The following is a 26,184-nucleotide window of genomic DNA, read 5'->3' on the forward strand; positions in this document are numbered from 1 at the left end:
TATGTATGTATACCTCGTTAACGTGGAGTTTTAATCACCTCTCGGCTGAATCGCGCGGATGCAAAGATTATGGTGGTAAAAGGAGATTATTAAAATTTCAGATGATCAATTTTAAAAAGCTCGAAGGAGTAGAACAACCGGTGGGTATTGTGCTTGTAACATCTATGAACAACTCATTTATGAGCTAAAGAGCTAATTTGGCTACAAATTGTGTTATGACTTAATGATAAGTTCTTCAACAGAATTAGAGTCAAACTTTCTTTATCATAAGCTTCATAAAAAATTATCGCACGTGCGCGTTTTAATCTTTCAGTTAAAAATTAAAACTCAATTAAAGTACTATCCGCAACTGAAAAACAATTAGACTTGTTATTTCTGTTATAAAGGAAATAAAGAGAATTATAATTAAAAATTTAATAAAGCGAAGAAGGTCACGTTCAATTAAAGCGGATCTTGATGCCTAATATTTTTACTTGAATCTTACAATTTCGAGTTAAAACAAACTGCGCAGCAATTACTTGTCGGTCTTCAAATACAATCCTGGACTAAAACTGAAGTACGTAATATCATAAATTAAATTGATGAAGCAATTTAATAATACAAATGTTGAAAAATTTAAGACTGAAAAGTTTTAATGCATGCGAAAAAAACTTAAAATAATCTGCTTGAAATTATTTCGCCACAAGTAGCATCGACGTGCGCGCGATATTGGGAAAACGATCGCGTTGAAGCTACGATTAAAATTATATTTCCAAGAGATTATCGAAAATCGAGGAATTCTTTTTTAGTAAATTTAACCTGCTTGATGGGGCTCTCGTTTCTCCGCCCCTCGACGCGATTTTCACGTTCGTGAATAATTTCCGGTGTGACTCGATGGAAATGCTGCCACCGCTGAAGACCAGTGTGGAGGACGAGCTGTGACGAGAGCAAAGCGGGCAATTAAATATGAGCGAGGGATGCTATTCGAGTCTGCGTAGTTCACGTTGACGATCGAGAGATCCATCGAAGCTCTACGAAGGATAATCGCGCGCGGTGACCCGAAATAAACGCGGATTTCTGAATCATTTAGTACTCCACCGCACCGCTTGTAATATTAAAACGTCCGCGGCGCGTATACCGGTAATACGGCCGTAGAGAGAAAGGCGAGATGGATATGCGATAAAATGAGATTCGCATCCCGAAATGCGCTCCGCGCGAGAACCATTCATAATTTCTGCCCGCCATACAAGCCGAACGGAACGAGCGAATAGACGTTGGCGTGTCTCATTAAACGCGACATTAGCATGCGCATCAAGAAATTAAAGGCTCAGTTAAATTTTTCAAACGCTGTCAATTATCTCAATAGGTCTGCACGATTTTTCCTTTATAACACTAAACAGGAACGTGGAACGATCGATAAAACAAGCAAGCGTAATAATAAAAAATAAATAAATAATAATAGATATCACGGTACTGAGAAAAATTTCTAATTAAAAATGAACAAACTAGCATATTCTGATCACATCAACCAGAATACTGATCATTATAAACGGACATTATATTGGACATTTGGTTTTAATTTAGAATTCTGACAGATTTAGTCAGAAAATTTTCATTTGTTCACCTTCCATCAAAATTCCAATGAATGAAATCAGACTCTTTTTCCAGTGCATAATTGTAAACTACATTATATTGATATCGTTGCAAAGTTTATTTCTATGCCAAAATATATTTTGTTGAAAAAAAATTTCAAACTCTCACTGAAATAATGTCTCCGACTCTTTATTCTAATCTTTATTCTAATCCTTGTTAGCACGCATTCTCTGACAGAGATCGAAAATATGCGAAAATATCCCTTGACGACCCCTTTGGCGGTCCATGTGGACGGACGGCGTTCGTCGACTCTCGCCGCAGAGCTCTTTTCGCTCTCTTCCTCTCGCATTCCTCTCCCGTTTCCACGCGACGCAAAGTTCCGCCGTGCCGGGAATAAATCCAGCCGGGTCCAGAGTGTATGTGCACGCATTCATGCATAGTGCATGTGCGTTCCACCTCCCGTTCACGAAGTCGCGCCGGCAGACGGGGTCTCTACTCTCTATGTGCGGCTACGTGTATGTGTGTGTGTGTGTATATATATATGTATATATATATACACACGCGCGCGAACACACGCATAAACACAGGGACGCGAGCGCATAAATCTACATACACGTACGTAGCGTGGCGCATACCTGACGGTACATAAGCGTGTCTCTGCGCCATGTATAATATAACCGTGTTTCCGCGTACATGGGGCGCGTGTTTCTATGTGTAAGCGCGGCGTGTGTACAACGCCGTCGGAGCGGCAGATATTCACCGATCGATCGTACCGGGTTATCTGACTGCCAACGAGAATTCATTTTCCCTACCATCTCTCTCTATCTTTCTCTTTCTCCTCCCCCCGCCCTCACTCTCTCTCTCTCTCTCTCATTGCGCGCGCTCACTTTATCGCTATCCGCTTCTCCCTTACTCTCCATCTATCGTGGCTTTCTTCCCTTATCGTCCCTTTTTCCCCTCTTTTTCTCCTCTGTTATCTCCCTCCCCCGCGCGCATCATAATAGATCTTTGCCCGCGTATTTTCCCCTGGTCCCTCTCTTCATCGTACCTTTGTTTCTTCACACTCTTTCTCTTTGTCTCCTTCTTCCGTTGTCCGTGACAATTCTCTCGTGTACTCGTTAATCACATTACGCGTGTATACACCCGCGCGCACTAAATAGAAAAGACGACAGCGACGAAAGAAAAAAAGGTGAAAAATGGTATTCAAGTAGTTTGATGGGGGAAAAATGGATGATGGGTGGAAAACTCGCTCTATTTTGTTTTTTTCCGCAACAATTATTGCTGGCCGTTATCGACAATACGGTTTCCTTGGAGACTCGAGTAATGATAACTTCGTGGGTAAACTATTCGGAGAATGTTCTGCGCTGCTTCGAAATAACGGAGCTATTTTCGAAATAATCTCAACAACGCTTCTCAACCTCGCGCTGATAACATGTCTCATATAATGATGCGAGAATATTTTGTTGGCTACGAGAAGTCCGAGAGCTCTGAAAATGAATGAATCCATCTGATAAAAAACATAAATTATAAATTATAAAAATATATTTGAACGTAAAGTAGTATCTTCAGTAAGTCCTACACTTATGTGTTTATTGCATACAAGTTTTCGACATTATTCTATGGCAAGTTTTCAACATTATTTTATGTAAATGGCGAGTTTTTAAAGATACTTTGAGATGGCACACTACAAATGCTTGGAAAAATGTTAAAATGTGTCGCAGTTACGAAATTACGTGGCGATACATCGCGTCGTAAATTTTGTCTTTATTAGTCATTCGACACTTCAATTATCGCCATTGTCATTTACGTTATCGCTTGTATCGATAATGCCGGAGAATAAGTTTTATTGTTTACCGCCATGCGCGATATCTATGAATATATCTGTTATCATCGACATCGATGAAAATGTAAGTAAAAACAGAGTAAAATCCCGTAAAATTACGTTCAAAAAGGTCGATTGTCCAACAACAACTGAACGAACAAAAAAACAATGAATTATGTTGGAAAGTGCTCGTAGCGTAATGGCAAATCGGAATATCGGTCTCGATACTTTACGACGCGATCGACATATTCTCGCACTCTTTTTTACCCGATATTTCGCAGTGCAATAATTTAGAATTGCCTCGTTTAAAAGCTACGGCTGCTGTGAGTGCTTTTTATCCTTCGGAATGACTCTCGATACTAAAACCCGATAGCGAAACTATCTTCCCACTGATCGCTGAATTGAGAATGGCGATTGTCTTTGTGGGTAGTTTTTGCTATGCAGGAGAGTCGTTTTCGAGAAGAAATTAAATCCGAGGTAAACATTTGATCTTGCGATTACCGTTAAACCTCAAATGGAAGTGAGTTTTAAGAGGATTGGAAAAAGAATAACTTTCAATGGACGAAACATTTTTTTAGTTCGGATATAATTCAAATAAATCATTTGCTGGAAAAGAGATTTGACGCGTCGCAATTTCAACTATGCTAACAACTAATACCAGTAAGTTTTTCCCGGGATGATTTAAACTTTATCGATTACGGCCATTCCAGCGGAGTGCCGGCCGAGATGTTTTCACGTAATTAGTTTGGCGAACGTCCGATCACGATTCGCAAATACCGAAGTGCATTCGGGCAAATCGATATGCTGCCCGAGTAGTCCAACCGCGATATCTTTTCTTGGAATCGCTATCACTTTGAATCATTGATTGAACTTCATCATGCAGACAGTTTGGTCTAAGTTGCAAATAAATCAATGATCCCACTGTTCGCTTTCCGCTAACTCCGCTAAATTTCAAACAACGCCGACTTCCGCTTTCACGTTTGCCCGGAGATAAGTGTCAAAACTTGAGTAAATGAACCTCTAGATATTAGAAATACATCATAAATTTCCAATATCCACTCGAAAGAACCAATAACAAATGCAACGTTGATGTTAAATTAATTACTTGAGTTGACAAAATAATTTATTATTTATAAAACTTATAAGGGATAAATCGATGTTTCTTTAACAGAGCCAAAGTTTCATCATCGTAACAGATATTTCGTAACTGAAATGAAAGATTTTAATTTAAAACTGGCGCAATCATCGCTCAATAATATTTCGACTTAACGTTAGTCAACTATGACCTGACTTGTTTCTTTCATCGTTTACTTCTAAACCGTCAATGAATGCCATTAGTTACTCCAGCTCTAAAAATGTCCGGATAATATTTCACTGTCATTCGGAGACGCTCGAAAAGTCTCGAGGGCACATCATCGAGAGGAATGATCACCGGCGATATGATCACGTCATCATGGAGCACTTACGTCGTCCGAGGTCGAGGACGTGGGACCAGTCCGGGCCGGTCGGCTGTCACTGTGAACGTTTATCCATGAGGCAGAGAGCGGGGCAGACCCGTGACTTGACTTTCACTGACTTGACACAGCACACAATCATACAACGGGTTCTCCGTGGGGCGACGAGACTATTAACAATCGCGCACGAGACGGGCGCGGCACAAAATTAAGCTGTACGTATATATACGTGGTCGTCCTTGCATTAAGATTCCCTTTTAAGGGCTGGCTCGACGACGGTGAACCTCTCTCGACTGGAAAAATCGTATCGATGTACGCGCGCAGTCTCCACCGATGACAGATGCGAATGACTTCTGGAAGATTCGTGGCATCGAAACGTCTTCACTGTAACGTCTAGGAGTAAATAATCGGAGCGCTAAGTTGATTCGGTGGATAAATTGATTTATCTCAGGCCAAGCACGAGCGAAGGATGAGTGGAAGACTCCCGAGGGGGGAAAAGTTGGATTCCGGGATCGTGACCTCGTTCAGGAGAGACGAGGTCCCATTAAAACCTGGTAAATTCAGTAAACATGAACTTCCGACTGCGCTCTTTGAATAGCGAGAATCCTTTCCCAGAATAAAGTATCGTTATTCGATGAGTTTGCGAATTGATCGAAGCGAATTTTATAATAGCGTTGAGTTTTGATGTAATTCAATAAATATGAAGAATACGCAAAAATATATATCTTAACTTTGATGTCAAAATTAATTGACAAACGAAATAGATCAATCGCGAAGAACAATCAATTGACGATTATAATTATCACTCGGTATTATCTCATTTTTTTAATGTTAATAAAAAATATCAATCGATATTAAGCAGCTTTTTCACTTTAGATAACCCTACAACTAGGAATTCCAAAAAAATATTAGTTTCCACTCGTGTACAAATTGAGACGATATGATATTGATTGAGGAACCAGATAAACTCGCACTTCAATTATTCTCAGAGCAAAGGACACCAAACTCGGACTAATCCCTAACTAGTCTCCAAGCACGAGAAACTAGATCCTTTCTCATAAAAGACAATGTCCGTCGTGCTGGCGACAATCGACATCGCCTGTCGTCACTGATCGCTCGAAACCCGCTGTGCAGAGTCCCCGCCCATGTAACCACCCCAGGGGAACGGAAGTGGTGTGCGAAGTTCCTTTCTTCAGCTGTCACCGAGCTGCATCACGACGATGACGCATTATCGACCGGATATTGGATGCCACGAATCCGCTAGAATTCTCGCAATCCGTTCGGCCAGCCGGTGTCGTCGCTCTGTCACAATCACCTCTCTCTCTCTCTTTCTCTCTCTTTCTCCCTCTCTCTTCCTCTCTCTCTCTCTCTCTCTCCCTCCCTCCCCTCTCTATCTCCGATATTCTCGCGATTTCCGATACAGCTCTCGCGATCGCACTGCAACTGCAAATCGCGCACGCTAATCTCTGGGGGTAGAGACACGGGATAAAAAGCTGGTCCCGGCCGCGATGTATACCCTCGACGGTGACGCGCGCGGGCCGGTCAAGACCACAACAATAGGAGAACCACCTCGTCGGTTGGCGGAAAGGGACGGAGGAAGGGGTAGGTGCGCGAGCGCGCGCGCGCGCGCACGCACGAGCGACGCGGGATGGGGTAGAGGGGGAGTGAAGGGGGTATCGTCGGGCAGGCACCTTCACCCTCGAGACGACGGACGATAGGTCGACCAGGCGGTAGAGACAAAAGCGCGTTGCTGACGATCAGACGCGAACTGCGATACGCCCGGGCCGCAGTGCTGCCGTCTACTGGCACGAGCTTTGCGGAATCGCTTGGCCCCCTGCTCGCCCCGACCCCCAACACGCCCGTCACCCTGTGAGGTTCCCTCTCCTTCAGCGGCCCCGACGCCAGCTTCCACCACCACCCAACCGCCAGCTCGTCAACTGCATGCTCGCCGCCGCCACTGCCACCGCCACCGCCACCGCCACCGCCGCCGCCACCGCCGTCGGACTCTTCCCCGCTCTCCTATCCGCACGAGTAACGATGGAGGGTCGATCCCTCCGATCCCTCCGATCCCCCTTCCATACCTCTCCCTTCGCATCCCTAGACTACCCCTATTTTCCTCTCCTCTCCTCTCCTCGCTCGCTCGCACCGTGCCCCGGTACGCACGGTCGTCATCCCACGAGCAGTGGAGCAGCCGCCTTCGAAACCAGGAGCGTCACGTGAATGACGATAATGTTGCAAACTCGGCAGGCCACGACGATGCATATGCGATAAAGTGACGGCTATCCCTTCTTGCTCTCCTCTTCACTTCGCCTTTCTGGTCTAGCTTTTTGCCAGATCTATCTTCGTCTCTCATACGCGCTCTTTTTATCTATCGAGTCTACGTGTGACTTTCGATTTTATTCAACCGCGATTATACGATACATAAAAGTCAATTTGCATTTCTTCAATTCAGTCTTGAATTTTGCGCCAACTTAGTACATCTGTTCTTCGTATCTAAGTTTCTTATTTTGAATTTCCTCATCTATTATTCATTTCTCTTCTCGTTACACGCGTTATTCTAACATTTTTCTCCTCGTCTCATTCTACCTATTTATCAATTCTTATTCTTTAAATTCTTCAGAGTGGAATCTCACTCTAAAGAGTAAAGCTAGTCTTGAAAAAGAGTTGAAAAAGACTCGTTTTTCAATTTTTGTGAGAGATTTCACTCTACAGAGTGAGATTTACTCCAAAAGAGAGTATAAATTAAAATATTAATTCATGGCATATTTTAATTCGGTATTGTTTCACTAAATAATGATTCCAAATCTTCTCTCTATATTTAGCATCATGATAAATATCTATACGGTACTCAGTACGATCGATCAATATATTTCGATAAGTTACGTTAACTTATCGACATACGTAACACCGCGCAGCTGTCAGACACGACACAAACAAACGGCGAATACGCAAATCAAGCCCCATAAAAGTCTGCTTGGCTGGAGCTCGAAATGGCGAAACGATATGGTGAGCCGATGGAAAGAAAGAGAAGGGCAACCCTTTCACGAGAAGTTGCGTTCGAGCGATCGCAGAATCGTAATTAATTGAATTACGCGGTCGTAGCGTGGAATTCGTCGCACGTCGCTCTGGAAGACGCTGTCACCGCTTCGAGAAGCTATTACTCGCTTGCACGAGCGCTCATTTTATCGAAATTTTCAATTATATAAATTGCAGACGCGGGTAAGGCTTCTTTAACAGGAAAAACGGTTTCTCTTATCTGAACATACGCAGTGGGACGATCGAACACACTCGGCGAGAAAATTAGACGCGAAATACACGTGGTTGGAATACAAAGCAAACACGCTTTCGAAATTTTTATACAGATCTTTTTTTTTCATACTTTAAAAGTATCGAGATTTAGGATCTTATTACGTTATATCGCCTCTTTCTCCCCCCCCCTCTCTCTCTCTTATCAATATTCTATATAAAAAATAGATATCTCATGTGAGATCGAAGATATTGTTTATATATGAAACTATCTAATCATTACTAAGTTTAATAAGATAGGATCAAGACCGTTTATATTAAATAACAAGTATTAAGATGTTGAACTAATATATATATTATTCAAACGAATGAATTAACTTCAGAAATAATAATTACGTGTCGATATGGTTGTCGACATTAACGCAATTAATCTGAAAGGTAATAATCCCCCCAAAAATTTTCCAAATTAATCTTAAAAAACTGTAATAAACTTATTGCGAAAAATACTTAGACCGTAGTGGCGCTTCGGATTGTAATATTACTAAGTTCAATTTATATATTGAAACATTAGAGAAGTTTATCTGAACGAATGACCTATTTTAAACTCGTCAAAAAACTCTGACCACAATATCGATAATAAACTTATCGGATTATTTAATTACACATTCACGTCAATATTATCACGTTATTTTTGTGCGTTTTATCATCAGAATTTAAACTCATCGCGCTGATACCGAGACTCTTGATAAGGCTACACTTCATACGGATACTTAAACTACAGTTGAGCGTTATCTAAAGCCAGTAGGATAGATATATTACATCGCTTCAATTCAACCTCGCGTAGCGATGAGATTGTGCCAAATTATGCTATCGTGCCAACAGGTGATATACAGATAGTGGTTTTGAATTACAGCTTGATATTGCCTAATAACCACGCAGTAAATCATTATTTAACAAAGAGATATTTTTTCATCCTTCCAATATATATCTATATATAGATGCAATAAACGTATGCATACACACGTACATGTTGTAACTGAAAATTATATTTATCTCGTTAATACTTTGTAATATTCCTGGTTGCGGATTATAATTTCTGAGAGACATTTGAAAACAAAAACGTATAATAATAAAAATTCAGTTGTCACGAATATCATATTCAATGAGAACAGCTCGTTATATTAATATTTGAATGTACCATATGCTAAAATATAATGTAAATTTATATGCGAAATGTTTTCTGTTACATTCAGAATTAATAATCTTGGTAATTATGTTCCGACTTTCTAAAAATGTAAAGTTCGCTTAATTAAAAGCTTTTATTAATTGAATATATTCTGTAATTTAGTTGATAAATTCTTTTTTTCCTAAAGAGCCTAGTACTTAAGACTAAATTTAACTTCAAGATTAATGTCTAACCTGAATAAGATTCATTATAAAATCTATCAATAATAAATATGGAGATTCTGCAAACATCCATATACATATAGATCAAATTTTAATTCCAATGTTTCTATGACGTTTGATAAATAAATTTATTATTCATCTCTTCCTCCTCTGCATATAAAAAATTTATTCCATTAGGATAATAATAAAATCAAATAATAACTAAACTTCTTCGCACAAGACACAAATTTAAATGCCATCCTCCTGCTCTTCGATGTAGGTCAGGATCGGTTCTCGCGATATAGCGCATCGTTCGCATTATATCGAGGCAATAAGAACTTACGCTCGGAGCTTCTTCGTTGCACGACTCGGCAAAGCGGAGCAAATATCGATTTCAAGCAGCGTGGCATTCGGCCATTCGAGCATGCCGAGAGAAAAACTTGGCAATTTTACGGCGCGTTTCTTAATGCGATGCGCCGCCGCGTTCTCCATTCCCCCGCACAGTGATTGCGGACACGGTTCCGATTTATTCGACCGTGAGACGCGACCGACGAATTTCTAGAACCGCTATCAAGAGTCGAGCTGGTGTTACGTGCATTCAAAGTGACTGCCGGATTATCGGCTTCCGATCACGGTCCTTTTACATCCCGCGTATAACGCGATCGCGCACGAAAAGTTTTAACTTTCGAGCAATGTACGACGCCGTATAAACCTTGCTTCGCGTTACCCGCGCGGCTGCAATTTATTTAGACGTTACAAGATCTGGTCATGCAATTTGGTCGAAATTTGGGAATGCATTTTTTTTTGTTGCGCCTGGATGATAATAAAATTTTTCCGCCACAAAAAACTTTGCGCGGAATACGCAGTTTGCGGAGGTTCGTTAAATTTTTTTATTATTGTTTTTCTCGTGTCTCTTAATTTACTTGCGGAATTTTTAAATTTTGTAAAAGGTCCAATTTAGTCGAGCGATAATTGATTCTCTATTTAATAAACAATTTAACGAACAAGAATTACATGGCATTGTATGTATGTTACCTGATATCGAATAACGAAAAGAAAGATGTGCATTTATTTAAGGTAAAACCTGAAGCAGATCTTCGCTGGGATAAAGGGGCACTTTCCTGTTAGCAGCAGACAATCTGCTACGTACATTTACTAATTTCTGCGCCGTGTGTACGTGAACAGAAGCCAGGATTCTAGGCGGAAACTTATTGTGAATCGGCGAACCATGAACGAAATGGCTACCTTTACGCTTAGTCGAGTATGGCTACGTGGAATTTATCGGTAATCAATATTGAACGAGGACGGAGAAGAAGAGGGTAAAAAGAGCTGAAGAAAGAAAAATAGAGAAAGACCCATGTGTATATGTATCTGAGAGAAGAGCTCTATGGATCCGCGTATCTCATTGTTTCCGCAACTTTCTTGCTCGCCGGGAAAATCCAGGATTCCAGACGGAAATAAATTCTCGAATAATAATAATTTAGGAATTTCTAATCTGAGAAATTAAATATGATGATATTTTGATAGCCACTGCTATTCAGTAAGTAGATCAACAAACGCGTCGACATCAACGATCCATCAGTATACACATGAAATAATTTATGAAAATGGATATCTCGGATATTGACATTTTAGAGAGAAATTATATAACATACTATATATTTCTACAGTCATTAAAGTAATAGAATAGTTAATTAAATAATCACATTTCTATAATAAAATAATATCGAGACAATATATTTAGATACAATATATATTTAAAAACTATGTGACACGGAATATAAAAAGAACAAATGACGGAATGCAATCGCTAGATTGTCTAAATAATATGATTTAGACAATAATTATTTAATTAAGATACTCTAAAATATCTCATTCCAAATATAATTCAAATAAACATGATTGTATTTAAATATTTAATGCTAATGCAGTGCTCTAAAATATTACGGAAAAAAACAAAGATAATATCATTTATTTTATTCATTCCTATATTATCTCTGTACATATCTAAATTTTACAGAAAACGTGTACATAGTATTTCTATTATGTATCATCCTCGCTAATTAAATGCAATAAAACTATTATTATTTAATTTCCCACAGCAATCATCTCTTTCTCTCTCTCTCTCTCTCGTCGCATATTTATAAAAAAAAAATTTCTCTCGCGGTCCACTGGTCGTTTATTGCATTTCGTCATAAAAACGTCCGATCGCTATTATATTCCTCTGGCAATTTTCCGCCGAAATCGGCGTAACCGTCGTACTCCTAACCATCGGCATTTCGTTCTCAACAACTGACCTCTCTCTTCAAACACCACGACTCCGAACTACCAACGTTGATCAAGGTGGGAAGCCAGCACAAAGTCGCAACACAACACGCAGAACCGGGCAGCCGCGCGCGGCGTGGCTTTATTTATGCGGCTTACGAAGTATCGATCCGCAGAGCGGAGAGAACACGCGCCGCCCGTTCCCGGTAGTAGTTCGGCCAACCGGGAACTTTGTTGTTCGGCAACTGAAAGTTTCGCGGGGAAACTCCCGCACAAACAGGTGGAACGGGCGACGAAGGCCTTCTGGCGCCAACCGACGCGCAACATCCTACATGTGTATGACTGTGAGGATACCGTGATGTATGTGTACGTACCGCGCAGCCAGCTTCCACAGAAGTCTTCCTCAGAATGGGGATAAACGCGCGCATATACATATATTCATACATATATGTACAACACAGGGAGATCGAATAGACGCCAATACAGTGCAGAATGTGGGAATGTGTGTATGCCACACTCCTGTTCGCGTGTCAACAATATCGCGGGTGAAGTGACACAAACAGCTCTCACCCCCCGCTGTCCCAGCAGGATTCAAGGAGACGCCACCAGGGTCAACCCCTTCCACGTGGAGAAACCGAGAAATAAATTATTGTCGCGCTCCTCGGGGAAATTCAATCGGTATAAAAATCTCTGTCGCAGAAATAAGTCGATCGCAGATTAAATGTCTAAAGTAATAATTAAACGGCTTTTTGCGCAAAAGAAACTGAATGTATGTATTTACAACGAAATACTGAGAAAGAGTTTTAAAATTTCATTTAAAAATGCGTTTGAAGTCGCGGCCAATAATTCGCAACACAAAAACGTAAACTGTTTAGTCTACTTAATGCAATTTCTTGACTGACCTTTAATTCAAATAATTAAATTTGCGAGAAGACAAGATCTTAACACTTACCACGTATCTTGTCATCACGGTCAATCACGGATGCAATTGAATCGATAAAAATAAGTTATTTTGCCACGTTAATATGTCGATTTTAACACAGTAATCTTAACGGGATCCTCCTCTTCCAATTCTCCGTGCAATTAAACTTCTGAAAGTTTTTAACGTAGTTGGATTACCTTATATTATGGACGCTTAGCGGAAGTTACGTGGCATGTTTGTAGGACACGATACAAAACCCACTTTTCGCGCGACGATTATTAACGCTGTAATTAACGCTCGTGTGAACGACAGCTCGTTCACGTCCGTCTCCGATCGTTGATAATACGCGTATTAGCACGACCAGACGCATCCCGATCGATGATATCTGACGAATTCATCTATACTCGTCGCGCTGGAGTTTTGAGGTTTTGTGCCAGACGGGGTTAACGCTCGACACTTAGCGATTTAACCTCCACCAAACTTGCCATTATATCCCATGAAATATAACTAACTTGTAAAATTCCATAATTATGTTTACAATTTCTCCCTCCCCGTTTTATCATTATTATTTCAAGTTTATAGTAGAAACGATGTTCGAGAAGAACTTTACCTCATTTTCCTAAATTTGTAATCTTTAAGAAAGATACAATTTATTTTTTCTTAATCGCGCAATTACATTTTATTTTATAATAATTACACTATTTTTTTTAAATTAACGTCGAGGAAAATGTATATATGTACCTTAATTTAAGAGACACGTAAGGAATTAATAATAAGAAGCGATGCTCGGCGTAAACTGAGTTAAAGAGAATGTGCCAACTCGAGACCGCAATTCAATTTCTCGCGAGACCGAATGTCAATTCGTCGTCTATATCCTTGTCGCGACGTCAAGATGTAAACAGAATAGCGAGCGGAAGAGGAACGACAGGTCAGACTTCCTGGAATTCACTTCGCGGCAAATTGAAGTAAGAACGAGGACGACGCGACGAACAGGTAAGCCAATCCGGGGGACCGTGACCGATTCCCACACTCCACTCATCGTTGGTAAGAAGAAAAAGGGATAGGAAGGAGTAGAGCACGTCACGAAGCCGCTAGATACATCCTTGGTGGAATTTCCGCAGGTTTGGCACGGAATTAACCAATTTGCAGGGTGATGTTTTGTGTTAGCCCGGCCGGGTAGATAGGTAGGTAGGTAGAGTAGACAGGTAGGGGTGTGTTTCGCACCAACCATCCGGCGTTGCTCACCCCCAGCCCCCCGCCCTTTGCGTCGCCACCACCCCAACGGCGCCGGTGGATGGTCCCCACCCGCGTGACCTGCCCGAGAATCAATACAGCTACCGACCGCCGCCCCAACCCCCATCCGACCATCCAGCCAGCCAGCCACCCCCTGCCCCACCTACTTTCCACGTTACGCACCCCCTTATACCATTCTCGAGTGCCGATTCCCATTCTGGGTTCGCAGCACTGAGCCACGCCGTTCCCCTTTCTCCCACATTCACCCTATCCATCCCCTGAATCCACCGTTGTGTTTCTCTTGCCATCACTCTCATCCTCACAAACCACCGGCTCACTCTCGCACTCAGCCTCGTCGTGCCATTACCCTTCCTGTTTCTCCTTTCTGGTCTCTTCGTCCTTCTCCTCACTCGCCCGTGTCCTTCGTTCGTTATCCCTCCCTGACACCCCTCTGTCCCCGCTCAACATGCCGCAAGGTTTAGTCGTTTCCCTTGGGCTGGCGTGCAGACTCGGCCAACCACCCCTATTGGCCAAACGATCCTCTAAAGCGGCCGGGGCCGGGAAGGCATAAAAAGAAGATGAGACGGCGGGAACGAGATCGGCGAATGGATACAGAAAGAGAGAAAGAGAGAGAGAGAAAAGGTGGGAGAGAAAGCTTATGAGTCGATCGTACCAGGTGAACTTGAGGGAGTTTGAGGGAGAGATTGGCGACCAGCCAACTGCTTCAAATCGGAGCGGGGTGCTTGCCCGACATTTACTAGTACGACTACATCGAATCTACCTGTGAGTATCAGGATAGTGGCGCAGTTGCAGTAATCTTTCGCTAGACTTTAATTCGAAACTTGAAATGATTCGCAACCGCGATCTTCATATTGTACTATAATTTATTTAAAGTTTTATTAATTTCTTACATTAACTAATTCGAAAATAAAAGAATTGATAATTTGTGATTTTAATAGATCAATATTGTTGAGTAACTAGAAAAATAGTTGTTTAAAATTTTTTGTATTTTTATTCTTCAAAAACTTTACTATATGTAAAATATATATTTTTTTTTACGTACTCAATGCGCATTATATATAATTATTTATTTAAAAAACAATTGTGTTTAGGATTATCCTCCAAAAAAACATACATATGTTCTCTTGTTCTTTTATTTTCTTACTTATAAAAATTACAGCTAACAAATAAGAGAGGAGAAGAAAAAAAGGATTCCGTCGGAACATCAGTGAAAATAGTTGTCGTGAAGGTTGGATTTGGAAAGGGCGGGATTTCTGGAGAGCGCGTAACTTTCGCCCGCTCTTGTTTTCGCGAATTTAACCGCTTTTGCGAGAGAGTCCAAGAGTATGGCGACGAGTATCGTTTATACGAAAGTTGCAGCTACCATGAGAACACTGTTGCGCACTTTGCGGCACAGGAATGGCTCGGTAATTGAACGTCTCGATCTAGGTATTCATCCTCCGCGGAAGATGTCTACGAGTTTAATGAGAAATGAGGGAAACGGTCGAGAAGAAATTACGGGAAGATCCTCTTCTCCCGACGATGTTGACGCGGTTTTATCTCGCTGCGGTAGTATAATCGAGGTCACGACTTGAGTTCCAAGTAAAACTGGAGCCGCCAAAGAAAAGAACAAAAGTGATCCAATAGGATGAAAAGTTGTTAACACTTGCGAAAATAGGAACTTCGTAATTTATGCACAAAGCAAATAAATTTAAACCTTATTCTTATTTAATCCCAAGTCGTCTTTTACGGAATTTTAAATCCAAGATTCATTTACAAACCTATTTAATTCTGAATAATTCTAAATAATTGAGACGTATAATCTTGAGTTTATTTCTCTTAAAAAAATTTCCTCCGGTATCATCGAAGAGTCGTTAAAATAAAATTTAAAGATTCTGAGATCTCAATTATACAACGCAAAATCTTCTATCCTCATCACAACGTTATTAAATCGAACACGCATCACGAATATATCTGGTCAGTGGAGTTCATAAATATAAACAAATGAGAGCTTCCGAAGGCAAGGCAAGCAAAGTCACGATGACTGATATGTCAAAGACGAGTATTTCTTCGTCGGCGCGATCTCGTCTAACGTCTTGTAAGCTCTCGTAATGATCGGTCTTCGCAGAACTCTCGCGTGCGAGTTCTATTACGATACAGTAGTCGCAAGGTTTAATCCCTTTCCACGAGTTTTCGAACTCGTATAAGCCAGTCACGAACTTTCCGACGACGTCGCTCGCGGACCGAAGTACTCGGCATGACTCACGAATAACTACCACGAGCGAGACGAAAGTTTGTATGCAGCTTACGATGTGCCTGTACGCATCGCGAAAATAGACGAACGCCACGGGCGTTTCCTCAATTTTAATTCATAAGTTAGTATACAAGCTCATAAAGATTATCTTCTTTTCTCTCAGCACAAAATAATATACAACAAATACTATTTAATTAAGCAGTATAAAAAATTTTTAATTTATATACATTTATAAATTTATAGAAATATAAATTTTTCAATTTGTTCAAAAAAAGATCGAGATCGTCAATCATAATGTTGAAGATTATCACTTAGTATTCGATGATTTATTATTCAAACTCAATACCATCAATCTCCAATAATTGACTGCAACGTCGGGTAAACACGCTGTTATTAAAATCTCATTTTCGAGAACGGTTAAGACTGCGCAAACCTTAATCGTGCCGCGAATCATATGCGAATTTTATGCGTGAGAGAGAAAGAGAGCGGCTACCCTTAATGTTCAGATAATGTGCGACCTTTAACGCTTCGCTGCTGACTGGGAACCTGTAAAAGTGCGATTTAACACAGCAAATCGTTCTCGCAAGAAGTATGAGAGATCTAATCGTGAGAGTTGCGACGGTAATTTTCTTACGCCAACGAGCAGAATAATTCGCGCAAAACTTGTGGACGCACCTTGGAGCTTGTGGACTCGGACTGAGAAATGGTAGAAAATTAGAAACGGCCGTAATCAAGGGAACTGTACCAATCGAGGCTTGGCGGCTGTCTTAACTTAAAAGAACTATCCTCGCTTTGACAACCCTGGAACTTTTGATCGTTTAACGTGCAATTCTCTTTCGTAGTTTTGGCGCCCGATTCTCACGCGAGTTCGAGGTGCCGCTTTTCAGGGAGGAACGAGTTATTCCCCCACTTCCAGATTTCTTCGTCTCGAGGAAACTTTAAGGAAACTTTCCGAATTCGGTCTCTTCGATCTTACAATTCTCTTTAATGCGAGAGGGGCTTTTCATGGCCCCTTTCTCCCCTTCTTCTTCCCTCTTCTTGTCTTCAGGGACATTCATAAATCATTTTCTTTCGTCACGAAATCCATCTCCGCCCTGCGATTATCCTCCTAGCAACGAGAGCAAGATGGAACCAGCCAAGGAATTACTTTCTTTCGTGACCTTTGTCAGGTGGTGGAATGCACTAAGCCACGTCAATGAATCGCACTTTACTAAGTCTTGAGACGAATGATATCCGACGAATGTATATCCGACATAAAATCAAATCGAATCCGCTTAAAGAAGGGTACAAGATGTTCGAGGATTATCAAACATTCTTTCTATAAGGCGCAAATTCGAAAGAGAGATTTTACTCTTTATCGTTTATCTTTATTTAATGCAAACTAACGGGGTAACCATTACATTCATTGTTCCGTTATTCACTATATAACATCACTATATAAATACACTATATATATTTCAATACTAAATAAATAAATAAAGCTTCACAGCGAGACTCGATTTGATGGACATCTGCATGTATTTAGGTTAGGTAAGAGTGTCTTTCTTGAAATGTATCGGAGAATGAATCAATACAAATGTGACATTCAAGTGGCGTCAGTTATTTTTGCATGAGATCGTAACGATGTATTCCAGAATACATGGATATCCTACGTTGAAATTGGATAAAGCCGATGCTTGCGACACTTAATTTTATATGTTACATATACAGGGTATCCCAAAATAATCACCAAATATTTCATGAGCAGGTAAAACGGAATCGAAAAGTCCTCTTCCATTTTGCAATTTTCGCAATAGTTAACGAGATATTAATTACTAAAAATTGATCTTCAATAATTTTTTACTCAAATACTATCAACTTTACAGAAAAACTGCAAGAGACAAAAATCATTTAATTTCTTCTCATAGAACTAAAAATTGTTTTTTTAATTTTTTTCAGAATTTTTTAATACTGTATTTTCTCATGTTGATAAAAATAAAAAAATGCAATACTAAAAAATTGATAAAAAATTCTAACAAAATTCTTAGAGTTCTATGAGAAGAAAATAAATGATCTTTTATTGTTTTTCTGTAAAGTTGAGTAATATTTGAGCAAAAATTATTCAAGACTAATGTTTGCAATTTTTAGTAATTAATATCTTGTTAACTATTGCGAAAATTGCAAAATGGTAGAGGACTTTTCGACTCAGTTTAGTCCGCTCTACCTGTCTATGAAATATTTGGTGATTGTTTGAGATACCTTGTACACATATATATATATGTATATATATATATGTGTGTGTGTGTGTGTTTTTATATACATATTTTTCTATACACATATATGTAATCTCCATGACAGTTAATAACGATTTCATGTCAACGCAGCACGCGGTTCCGGGTAGAATATGCAATTACGATCGCCGTTATTCTCGTCGCATCCCTGTCGTCGTACGTAGCAGAGGTAGCAGATCCAACCGTCGAGGCGATAAATCGCGAGATTTATGTCGACAAATTTGACAACAAACCGTGGAATAGCACTCACTGATCCCAGAGAACAATGCCGAATCGGCGTCTGATTTGCATTTATGAAAAGGGCAAAATACCCGCTGTCCGTATTAATTAACTCTCTGTAGCGAGAGAGCTATTATTTATGGAGAATAATAAATCGCGGCGTCCGATATAGTACACGAAATATCATCGGCGGAAGATCGCGGAAGACTAAAGCTGGTTAAAATTTTAGTCTACAAGAATAGAGATCCAAAAACAAATCTAATTTCATATTCGTAAATGTTCCGTGGCACACTGTCGCGACCTGATATTCTATCGCCGTCTAGTTCGACCATTGCCGTTATCTAGAATTCGGAGACGCACGTCTCACCCGAGACGAGAAATTCATGGCGTGAGCACGCAAGCACGACAACTATGCCCTCGATTGCCGTCTCGACGGAAAATCGTGCGAAGGGAGAGACAGAAGAGACAAAGGGAGAGAAGAGTAGGGAGACAGAGAGAGAGAGAGAGAGAGAGAGAGAGAGAGGGGGAGGGGAGAGAGAGAGTGACAGAGACAGAATAGAAAGGTGGGGCATTCGCGAACACGACGAACGGAAGTCGGCCGCTAAGGTAGCAACGGACTCTATTCCGGGCTTCCCGATTCCTGAAAGCCCGAGGGTGCTGCAAGCTCGACTCTATTGATTTCCCACGTTAAAGGGAAACATTCGGTACGCGTAGGCTTTGTACATTGAAAATCCAAACGCGAAACATGACAAGAGTCGATATTTCCTGTCGTATTCTTTTGACATATAATCATCTACACAATCAATCTTTTTATACAAGCTAAAAAGAGATGTTATCTTATATACTGCTACTTGTTGTTTTAATATTAAAATCAATTATTAACATGTAAAATTAATTATTAATGTATGAAACTTGTTCTCTCTATAGATGTTTACCTTCAAAAAGATTTCCAAGGAGATAATATATTATATTATAATATAAAATCATGAAGTTTCGATGAGCTTTTCAAATATATTTTCATATAATAAACTTTTTATAAATAGCAATTCTTTTTAATGTGTTTCCAAACGCGTTTGATTTTCTTCCATATTTATAAGCCAATTATACAGTCAATCGAATGAATTTGAAATCGGGGAATTTTCAGTTTTATTTTACAATAGAAGTATCAGGGCGATTGTTACAACGTAATGAGACTGGGTTTCGTTTAAGATATCTGCGCAATCGATAATCGATGTCCTATTTTCCGTACCGCCGCTTATCTATAAGCTCAAGTAACACAATAACCGCTGATAACGGTTTCAAAACAACGATATGAATACTTTCGCGAGTATACATCCCAACAATACCAATAAATTATCGAACGTACAGAAATTTAATGAAAACGTCTGGTAAAATGTATCACATTTGAAATCGCGATGTAAATCGGTAAATCTTCTATCCCACTACCCATGAATTGAATCTTCATGTATACAAATCTGACGAGAACGAGCGACGAGAGTGAGCGATCAGAAGGTACTTGTCTCGTGCATTCACACACCGACAACGTGATCGTAAATGTATACGATGAGGTACGCGTTGCGAAAGCATACCAAGGCACGATTACCGGCGGCGGTTTCCTTTCGGAATGGCACATCGACTCGATTCCAATTATGGTTTACCATGTGACGGCCGCAAACGCTATCGTCACGCGCGAGGAAGATGTTTGCTTCCCCGCGACATTATCGCGCCTTAATTCGTGACTCTTGGTCGCGCGAATCATTTCGCCGATAAATGCCTCGCAAAACATCGTCTACTAGTTACTGCAACGTTGCAGAAATTTAGATTAGCGCCAGCTCAGCGGCGTCGCCATAAATATTGGACGTCATAAAGTGCATGCGTTAGTGCAACCATTTTTCTACTTTTTTTCCCCCTTTTTTTTTACGTTTAGACCGAGATACCAATTCAAGATATGAAGAATACGTTTTAAAGACTGAAATTGAAACGGAAAATTTGAGAGATTTGAAACTCGAAATAAATGTGCTCTTTTATTTATTGAAGTGAATTATCATATGTACACAAGCGAATATTGCAAATTTTAATGTGTACTCTTATAAAAGAAGTGTTTAATTTTAAGATATTAAAATGTTTTAATTTTAAACTTTTTCGATTAACGAAATACTATGTGTTTGGATTTAAAATATTAAAATGATTAAAATATCTTTTATTATTAAACGTTTATTTTGAGATGTTTTAAACGTAAATATTTTTTAAACACTGCACTTTTTACAGTGTAATAAATACCCTTGTATACATGTATGATTTAGTTTTCCACGTAAAAATAACACTGCACTACACGTTTGAATAAATTGAAACAACGCTTTACATTTAAATGTATAAATTCATTTTGTGCAGTATAGTGTGTTATTTTTACACAAAAAATTAAACACATATTAAATTAAATTAAACAAATTAAATTAAACACATATATAAAAATTAAATCTTACACATATAAAGGCACTTATTACATATTTAGATTTGCAATATGACATTATTGTACGCACAATCTTCTTCGTTTTTCTTTACCGTTACTGATATATAAAAAAATATGTGGAGAATAAAATAAACTTTTTCTGAATGAAATTTGCGAAAATTGATAAAATATTAACGCATTTATTGAATGCACAAATGCGGTCATAAAATAATTTTATATAATGTGAAAAGTAGATTGCCCGGAAAATATGGATTAAGTCAATTTCGTTATAATGATTTAAATACATTATATACAGATATTATATACGGAATATAAAGGCGCATCAATACACACTTATTGTTTATGGTACTTGCCGATCGTAAACTATGCAGAACGTTTAATAATAGAATGAAATTGGATTTCACTCACCACAACGAGCGCGTGCGTCAGAGCAGTCGATGACCTCGACCTCCTTGGTGTCATGCCGACGACCTCGCCCCTCATGATGCTCTCGACGACTGCGTAAGAGAGGAAAAAAAGCGAAAACACTTTCAGTACACTTCACAATTACTCCACTTATTCGACGATATTACTTATAAAATTTTAATTAAATATACATAATTTAAAAAATTAAAAAAAAAACTGTTATTTACATAGCAATCATTTCAAATTAAGCAAAATTAAATAGCGACAAAACGATATTATAAATAATATTTAATAAATTATTTAATACATTTCAAGTTTTTTAAATATTAAACAGCATTTATGAGCAATAATTTTTTTAATATCAATGCTTTCACGCGAAAACTGAACTTTATTGGAAATTCTTTTAATATAAATTTAATCGCTGTGCTATTAATTAAATTTTGTGTTTTATTTCATGCTAATGTTTCTCACCTCCATCGCCAATCAGCCGCATTTGTACTAATGTGGGATCCTCGTTGTGATCTTCGAGGACCGTATCGTCGGTAACAGTCAGATCCTAAAAGAATAATCAATTAATCAGATAAATAACAATTAGTATTATTAAAACTTGTAAATTACCTGGACATATTTATAAAGTGCTTTTAACGTTAATTTTGCCATTAATGATTTTCACATTTCCTTATTATTAATTCAACCGATAAATAATTTGCTAATAGCGATATGAGTAGAGACGTTCAATCATTTTCTAGGTTCATCGATCTCTTGTAAACGATTTCATTCGCAGTTTCGAAAAATTGATTGCATAATAGGTATTAATTGATTTCAATTCTTTCGAGAAATTTCATGACTCGTCCGATTAGCCACGGAATGTTTATCTATCAATTCGCGGGTCAGAGATCGGACGATCGATGGTCTGGCTTCTCGTTAAGATTCGTCACGATCAACGCCTCTTCTTGTCAATACTTAACTGATCAACGGCGAGACAGAGTCGTCAGGAACGAAACGATGTGCGATCGCGATGCGATATTTATATGTGTGAATTTCTCTGTCAATACGATATCCGGCAAATTCTGTTTACATCTCACTCTTATTGACAGTATCGACACTTTAAAGATAGAAAGTTTTATAAATTCGTACAAAATTTAGATTTTATCTTATAAAAGTTCTGATCGAGAGAGACCGCAGCTCAAGATGCACAACTGTAATCTAATTGATAATAATTAAAAAGGATATGTCTGCAAATAAGTCAGTTGGAAAATTCTCTTCTTATTTTCATTTGTTTAAAATTAATACATAGAATAGTGTAAAAAATTTATTTCTCTCTTTTTACCTCCGTTCCTTTAATTCTTTTTCTGTATTAAAGTCTGCTGCCTCTCGGTACTTGCGTCTAATGTTTAACTATTTTTATTCTTATATTTATTGCTTACTGCTTTATTATTGTATGTATTTGAACTTTACTCTCTCCTATGATAGCGCCATCGTTTTATATTGTCCATTTCTATACATTTAAGAAAGAAGTAATTTTAAGATATTAAATATTTATTTCTTGTCTCCATTTTTTAAACACTTAAAGATGTTTTAGTTTTAAACTTTTTCAATAAGCAAAACACATATTGTTTTAAATCCAAACATAGTGCTTTGATTATTGAAAAAGTTTAAAACTGAAACATCTTTAAAACGGGGTTGTTCTGCCTTTCGGTAAACTTCAGCTCACTGTCTTACTCTCTTATTCTCTTATGTTCTTAATCTTTTACTCTTTTGTTTATCCAATGAATAAATTACCACATATGATTTATTTAAAGATGTAACCGAAGTATTTAAAAAATGAAGACAAGAATAAAACATATTAATATTTTAAAATTAAATACTTCTTTTTTTTATTTACTTACTTTTCTCTTTTTACTCTGTAATTTTTAGTTTATTTCTTGTCAGCATTTCCCATAACTCATATTTTTTTAATTTTCGTTATACTGTAATTTATTGCGTTTTCTAGTTTCTGTTTATCTAATGATAGTTTAGGTTTTAGATTTCTAGGCAGCTATTACTGATACCTCACCTTCTAAATGTATTTCCTACTTATTGCGTTTTGTTTTACTATTGTTATATTTTCTTTATTTTCTTTTACAACAGACTACGTTATTATTGTTCAATGTATATAACAATCAAATAAGGCTCGCAATTTAACATTTATGTTTATGTTAATTTGTTTTATAAAAAAAATGGAAGACAATACACGTCTATTGTTCTTTTTAATGCTCTTCGCTTCGCGATATTTCATTAAAGTTTTTAAGAAATAACGTTAGAACGAAGACTATTTGAATAAATCTCAACAGGCAATCGATTTGATTTTGCTGATACTTTCAAGAAATATTCGAGACAGACATATATACGTATACGAAAGGAATAAAAAGACAGAAAATGAAAAGCGCGCGAACGACAAAAGCTTCTTCAGACAACTCAACCGATATTTTATGTTCCTTCACCCTTTGATCTCCGCGCCTTTTCCGGAACATTCTCTCGTCGCGGACTATTTCAGGGATTTAGTTTTCCAATAGGAATGCTGCGCCACTGTCAGGATAAATTATCGGAAGCTTTCTCACCGAGAGACAAGACGAGGAGGATTACATTCGCGACGACACGAGTCTGTCGTTCGTTTCTCTACCTTAGAATATTTAACGGCAAAAATATTGAGAATATCGGCCAAAGAAAGAAAATTGAAAAATTTATTTAACACTTCAAGTTGTGTCTTTAATGAATAACAATGATAATGTTATAATAAATTGGCACAAATAACTTCGTATCGAAACATATCTTAATAAATGTAATGAAAAAAGAATATGTCAAAATTAATTTAAGAAAAATAAATATAAAATAGATATTAAAAGTAAAAATAAAAACAAAATCTTATATATTAATGAAGAAGAAGTCATTAACATATAAATAATCAATTTATCTATAAAATTTGAGAAAATTTAGAATGTCTTAATTTAAATTATTAGATATACATATATTCATACATTATATTATGTATTACATATATAAAGTTATATTTAATCCTCTATAATTTTCCACGATAGCTATATGAAAATCTAAGATCTAAGAAAGTCTAGGTATCTAAAAGTTCACTGAAATAGCCTTAATAAATGTTCACAACGTCATGCTTCTAATGACTAATTGCTTAATAATTAGCAAATATGTCATCTTGCAGGATTATCATTAAAATTGGAATTCTTTTTAAATTCTCGGCTCATCATTAATTTGGAACCAATGAATTAATTCACATTAATAATAAGTACCGTCTATGGAACAATATCGAAGAAAATTTAATTTCCTTTTCTTGTAATATCTTTCGATATCGATTGACCGAAGTAAAACCGAATTTTTATGTTAAAATAGAGATACTGTATTAATTAAAACAAAGGCCTATAATTTCCGGTTTACTTAAGTGATATTTTTGGCACCGTAAATCGTTCTCTTTCGAAAATATTAATTTATAAATAACTTGTATTAAATCTTAATAAAAGTTGACAAATTTAAAATCAAATATAGATCAAGCAACTCACAAGATACATGGAAGTCCTTCAAGAATTGCTGCAGAACAGTTCTAATCTACTGATAACACGTCTCTGTAATATTTATTATTAATACCTTGCTAACTCACCTTAGTGGACTCGTTGTAACCGACGATCACGGCTGTGTACCATTGTGTAGTGCCTTCCGCCCGATAAACTTCGACCCTGAAACCGACCAGAACGCTGGGCGTAGTCAACAGAATCCTCTGACCGTCCTGCATCTCCGCCCATCTTCTAACGGCGTTTCCCCAGGGCATTGCGCCCTTAGTCAGCTCCCAGTCCTGCTGTAAAGACGAACAAAAAAGACCGAGGTTGAAGCTCCGTCCGTAGAACTTGATTAAGAAGAGCGGACTGTTCTCCTCCGCTCGAGAACCTGTCCGCGATTTTGGAAGAAAAAATAAAGAAGGAAAAAACCCGCGCAATTTGATAAGAGACATAACAAAGAGGATAAAAACTCCATGAAAAACTGAGCGCACGGGATTTTACTTTAAAAACAGACTGCGATTTATACTATACTTTATTACGTATTTTACTTATAATTTTAAAATATTTTAAATATTTTATTTTATTTTACAAAAATACATGTAAAAAAATATTCGAATCTTCGGCTATTGTATAATATCCCATTGTATGTTTTGAAAGATAGAAGCTGATGCGTGTTTTATCTTATTCGTTGACTTTATTATTATCTTATGTACAAAAAGAACAATTTTCCTGAAGTATCTAAAAGTTTAGCTAGATATATGTAGACTTAAAAATAAATTTTGAAATGTTAAAATAATTATGTAGAAGCGTTCAAGCGCTAATTGTTAGAATATTAAAATTTTTCGTAGCATTGCTTTTAACGTTTGAGTTTTCTACACAAATACTTTAATAAATTAATAAAATTATTTTCAGATTCGTAATTAAATTTTTAGATATTTCAGGAAAATCGTTCTTTCTGTGTATTAATACTGTCATAAATCGACAAAAATGATAAACACAACAATGCGCTGAAATTTGAAATACGAGTAGATATGAAATCTGGTTAAGGAGAACACAGAAACGTTATATTTTACGCAATCAATAACTGATATGTCAGATATTAGAAGATT

The 26,184-nt window shown here is 38.0% G+C and overlaps 1 protein-coding gene across 7 annotated transcripts in view; it reads right to left on the minus strand.

Moving 5' to 3' along the window:
- Positions 1-26,184, minus strand: part of Kdm3 (Lysine demethylase 3) — a 325,601-nt gene that overhangs the window by 224,880 nt on the left and 74,537 nt on the right. For 6 of the 7 annotated variants that reach the window (XM_087407674.1, XM_087407682.1, XM_087407678.1 and 3 more), the window contains exons 4-6: positions 25,180-25,374; positions 21,990-22,074; positions 21,522-21,610 (exon numbers count right to left, since the gene is read on the minus strand). In XM_087407674.1, coding sequence (XP_087263800.1) covers positions 21,522-21,610; positions 21,990-22,074; positions 25,180-25,374 — 369 coding nt within the window. The remainder of the gene's footprint in view (positions 1-21,521; positions 21,611-21,989; positions 22,075-25,179; positions 25,375-26,184) is intronic. The other variant, XM_087407663.1, reaches the window with a different exon arrangement.

This window comes from Acromyrmex echinatior, chromosome 1 (assembly GCF_024713525.1).
Source record: "Acromyrmex echinatior isolate Ae372 chromosome 1, ASM2471352v2, whole genome shotgun sequence".
NCBI lineage: Eukaryota > Metazoa > Arthropoda > Insecta > Hymenoptera > Formicidae > Acromyrmex > Acromyrmex echinatior.